The sequence below is a fragment of the Orcinus orca genome, chromosome 14 (genome assembly GCF_937001465.1).
Source record: "Orcinus orca chromosome 14, mOrcOrc1.1, whole genome shotgun sequence".
NCBI classification, from domain to species: domain Eukaryota; kingdom Metazoa; phylum Chordata; class Mammalia; order Artiodactyla; family Delphinidae; genus Orcinus; species Orcinus orca.
The window spans coordinates 50,075,905-50,081,348 of NC_064572.1; the positions used below are offsets into that span (position 1 = coordinate 50,075,905).

General features: G+C 42.0%; 1 protein-coding gene across 1 annotated transcript; it reads left to right on the forward strand.

The window, feature by feature from the left end:
* Positions 1-298: 298 nt before the first annotated feature.
* On the forward strand, positions 299-3,608 carry MBL2 (mannose binding lectin 2). Its single transcript, XM_049696885.1, is given in 4 exon segments — positions 299-482; positions 880-996; positions 2,387-2,455; positions 3,235-3,608. Coding segments are annotated over 4 exon segments (744 nt in total).
* The last annotated feature ends 1,836 nt before the right edge of the window (positions 3,609-5,444 follow it).

Below are 5,444 nucleotides of genomic sequence, written 5' to 3' on the forward strand. Positions count from 1 at the left end.
ATCTGCTCTCACAAAGGACACAGAGAGCACACTCCTAGCCTTTTAGCAGTAACACTAGAGGCCAGGCACTGGTAACCCCTTCTCCCCGACAATGCAAGTTGAAGTAGTAATACAACGTCACAGGAGGATTTACTTTTCCAAATCCCCAATCTGGAGGGCAGGAATGGGTCATCCATCTCTATATCACCTGTGCCCAGTATAGGTTATAGGAAAAAGGGCAGGTTCAGTAAATATGTGTTGATTAACTGAACAGGATGAGATAATCTTCCTTGATTTTTCCCACACCAGGGTGAGGACCATGTCACTGTTTCCATCACTCCCTCTGCTTCTCCTGATTGTGGTGACAGCATTGTGTACAGAAACAGAAAACTGTGAGAATGTACAAAAGACCTGCCCTGTGATTGCCTGTGGTTCTCCAGGAATCAACGGCCTCCCAGGCAAAGATAGGCATTATGGTGCGAAGGGAGAAAAGGGAGAACCAGGTACAGTTTGGGCTGTTCTATCTCTGTGACTCTTTATCTTCCAAAGGAAACTGCCTGGAGATGTGAGGAGGATAATGTCATATTCATGTAGCTTGTATTTCTCTCAACTGCAAATTATAATTCAAAAGAGAGATACAGCTCTGACTCTGGCATCCCAAACTTCCACACAGGAACTGGTGACACGTGGTGGTCCTGCCGGCTCAGGAAGTTGACCCTCAAGGCAGACCATCCCATGGGACACAGGAGGCCTTTCCTTCTATGGTCATTAGAAAGAGCAGTTCAGAATGTGAGCCCTGGATCAGTGTCTCCCTCCTCCTGGGAGGGGATTGGGCATCATGCTTTTGGAGAAATAGAGCAGGAACGCAAATACTGTCATGTTTCCTTGGTCCTCCAACAGGTCAAGGATTCAGAGGCTTTCAGGGCCCTCCCGGAAAGGTAGGGCCTCAAGGAATGCCAGGGCCACCTGGGTTACCAGGACAAGTGGGCCAAAAAGGCGACCCTGGAGATGATTTGGGTAAGGAATTTACTTCAGCAAGGTCTAGGCTGAAGGCCCCCAGCGTCTGGCAACTCTGAGTACCGTGTGGGAGATGCCCCTTCTCCTGCTGCTTCCTGGGAAGATGCCCAACTCTGCTTCCTGACCCAGCAGCCTCTAGCTTCCCTAGGTTACTTAGAGCCTCAAGGGGTTCCTATTAATGCCTGAATACAGACTCATAAACCCTTCAGAGCCAAACCCTCATCAGGTGCCTCTTGGAGGAGCTAAGCCTAGGCTCTCCTTCAGCTGAAACAATTCAATGTGAGGCTCTGGTCCAAAAGGGATAAAGTAGGTTATCTATGTGTTGGGCTTGTTATGCCTATTTTCACAACAATGGTAGATACATGGTATGCCAGTTATCTCTTATCTCATGAGAAACAAACAAAACACAGCCATTTATTTAAATCACGAATCTATGAATCAAGTGATTTCTTTGCTGGTCTCAGCTGGACTCACTCATGTGTCTGTGGTCAACTGATGGCCAATGGTCTCACTTACATGTCTCGCTGTTGTTTGGCCATCAGCTGGAGTGATGAGCGTAGCTGAGCCAGATCTCATCCTCCAATTGACTCACCTGGGCTTATTCACATAGAGATGATTACAGGATTTCCAAAAGAAGAAAGAACAGAAGCCTTAAGGCCTCCTGAAGGCTTAGGACACATACATTATTGCTTCTGCCATATTCCATTGGTCAAAACAAGTTACAAGGCCCTCTCAGATTCAAGGAGTGGGGAAATAAACTCCATTTCTTAATGAGAGAAGCTGTACCACACTGAGGTCATTTTTGCCATCTACTACACATAGCTTGCCTCATGCCCTCCCCTCTTGGATAATGGGCAACTCACAAAAATCCTGGTTTACTGATTAACTGAACAAAATCAGGGAAAAACAAAACAAAAAGCAACAACAACAAAACTTCCCCAAAGACAAAACCCTGCAATCTCTATAGTCAATATTCACCAGCTCATAATAATTCCTCAAGTATTTTATTCCACAAGTTTACCCATGATAGAGCTACTTGTTTGGGGAAAAAACCAATTAGTGAATAGCTTGGCGCGTGGAGTGCTATAATACTCGGTCAACGGGGAGTGTATGTATGTGCGTGTGGGTGTGTATGCATGTACAGAGTGTCTTTACATACATTCAACAGATGAGTGATGTTTTGGGCTGGATGGAAACAGAGATACTTTTCCTTCTTTATGCTTCTTTATGCTTAAAATATTTTTCCTTTTTCTTCAAAGAGCAAATATCAGTATAAAAGAAACTTTTATCTTGATTTTTTTTTTTTTTTAGTTTGAAAAGGTACCCTACCCCCTTGTAGTTCTTAGATGCCTTTTCAACAATGCTCTTTCACTTTGTTTTAATTTTCTAGGTAACTATATTAGCCAGGCTGCTTCAGAAAGAGCAGCTCTGCGATCAGAACTGGACCAGCTCAAAAAATGTAAGCCTTCTCTCTTACTTTTCAGGCAGCTTGAAGTTTGGGAAAGTGGAAGGCAACAAATATTTATTGAATACATGTAATTTTCTAGTACCTGGATAGGTGTTTTTCATATTCTGACCTCATGAAATCCTCACAACAACCTTTTGGTAGAAACGGAAGCAAAGGAAAATTACATAATTTGCTCAAATGCACAGAGCTAATAAGTGGCAGAGACAGTTTATAAATTGAAGTCAGTCTGATACCAGAGACCCTGATCCTTTATCTTTACTATCAGTGTACATATGTGTCACTGAAAATGGGACCTATGCCTCTTTCCCTTTGTTATGCTGTTGCTGAGAACTGGCAATGAGGCTAAACTGTTTCCTGGCCTAGGACAAATATTCTCAGACATTTAAATTTATTTTTAAGTTAATATTGGGGTAAAACTTAGAATTCCAATTATATGTATTCTAGAACTCTGGTCCAAAAAGCCAAAGGCCTTTGTTCCATTCTGTTTCTTCAGATTAGGGCTGCTAGATTTAACAAAGAAAAATATAGGACACCCAGTTAAACTTGAATTTCAGGTAAACAATAACTAATTTTTTTTTAGTATAAGTATGTCCTAAAAATTGCATGTGAGACACTTATACTTAAAAAATTTCATTGTTTATCTATAATTCAAATATAACTGGACATATTGTATTTTATGTGGCAACGCTACTGTTGAAGGCTTTGTCCAGAAAAATATCTTGAGCTGAACTTAGAGACAAGCCAGTGTCACCTATATTTTCCCATTTTAGGGCTGATCTTCTCTTAGGGCAAAAAAGTTGGCAAAAAGTTTTATTTTACCAATGGTGAAAAAATGACCTGTGATGAAGTGAAGACTCTGTGTGCCCAGTTCCAGGCCTCTGTGGCCATTCCTACTAATGCTGAAGAAAACAAGGCCATCCAGGATATAGCCAGTGGAGGGGCCTTCCTGGGCATCACATATGAAGAGACTGATGGCCAGTCTGTGGATCTGACAGGAAAGAGGGTGACCTACCAAAATTGGCATGATGGTAAGCCCAATAACGCTGGTTCTGAGGAACATTGTGTGACACTCCTGGTGGATGGCACGTGGAATGACATCACCTGTTCTGCCTCCTTTTTGGCTGTCTGCAAATACTCTGCCTGAGGGAGCGTGACCCTCAGGCTCTCCTGTCCCTTTGCTCATCTCACAGGTTGACAGTCTGGTTTGAAAGATAAATCTATATCAATTTCCCATACCCAGTATTGAGTTGCCCCTTTGAGGGGAATCAGAGACAATGAGAAGAATGGATTGAGAATGATGATGTGGGAGTGAAAAGTGAGAAGAGACTGATAGTGGCCTAAGAGTTTCTGGTTCAGACTCAATCACTAATAATAATCACTAACAACAATAACTACAAAATAATAATAGTAATAATAGCAGCAGCAGTACTAGTAGTACTAAGAACAAATTTTTAAATGTTTACTATGAGTTAGGCCCTACATTATGTGTAGTACATTAACTATCTAATTTAATTAGGCTGCTATTTTTTGTTTGAGTAGTGTTATCTAAGGTACAAAACTAAAATGGATTTATTTTTCCCTTTACTCTAAACACTTGTGTTCTGTTGAGCCTTTCTTTCTCTTTGGGTCGAGAGCTCCCCTAAATGACATATTCCCAGCCTAATTCCATAGCTTTTCTGCCAGTCTCAGGTATTAATAGGATCGATCCCTGATCAGGGAACTACATCCCACATGCCGCAACTAAGAGTTTGCATGCCACAACTAAAGATCCCGCATGCTGCAACTAAAGATCCCACGTGCTGCAACTAAAAAAAAAACAAGAGATCCCGTATGCCACAACAAAGATTCCTCACACAGCAACGAAGATCCCATGTGTTGCACCTAAGACCCGTCGCAGCCAAATAAATAAATCAATAAAATAAATATTAAAAAAAAAAAGAGAATACATATGAGAGGACCCCTAGTCCTACCTTCTCTCTGCCCACTGCCTGACTCTTTCTTTACTATGTTTACAGGAAAGATAGCATTTAGATAATATAAAAAATATGTTCAGACTTCTTGTTTCAGCTCCAACATGTGATGGATTTGAAAGTCAAACCCCCCATTCTCACAACAGCAAAAAAAGCTAAACAAACTTAAAATAAATGACTTTTCTTAGACCCTTCAGAGAATTGAGTTCACAAGGCAAACTGTCTAAAGATGAAGTCCCTATCCCCCTGTAGTAATTCAAGACTGAAAAATTTATTTTAATTTTTCCTGATGATCCCATTTTTCATTTTCTGATTCTGCTCAGGCAGAGCCAGAAGGGTGTCACTGACATCTTGTGGAGCCTGAGCCCTTCCTCAGCAGCCCAGCCTAGACCACCTGCCCTTTAAGTGGATGTGACTCCTCCAGCCCCTGTAAGTCAGGACTGGTGGCACTCCAAACCGCCCCCCCACCCCCACTCCACAATTCCATGCTTTGAGGGGTTGGAATGACTTATAAAAAGGTCACAAGCCACATCCATGAATATGAAAGAACTCCACACAGAAGCAGTAACTAGAGGCAGAAGCATACAAAAAACAGAAAAGAAAAACCCTCTCAAACCCATTTTCACCATGGTGACACTCAATCAGTGACAGTGCTTAGGCCACGCTGAATTTAAACACATTTGGGGAAATTTTCCCATTTTTCGGTCATTTTTATCAGAGTTCCTATTTCTCAGGGACAAATCAGCTTCAAATACTGCCTTTTCTCTCAGTGAGTGGCTTTTGAGATGCTGTAACATTTGAGAAAAGTTAACATGTTAGGTCCTGAGATCCCAGCCTTTGTTTTCCTGTGACCACACCCTCCCTGTATAACCCTTCACCCATATTTGAAATCTCCTAATCTCAACTTTCTCTTTTCAGTGCAAAATGTGGCATGGGGTCTTTCCGTGAGCAGGCTCCACTCTCTCTAGAGGGCAGGACATCCCACACAAAACATGGGGCAACCCTCCCAG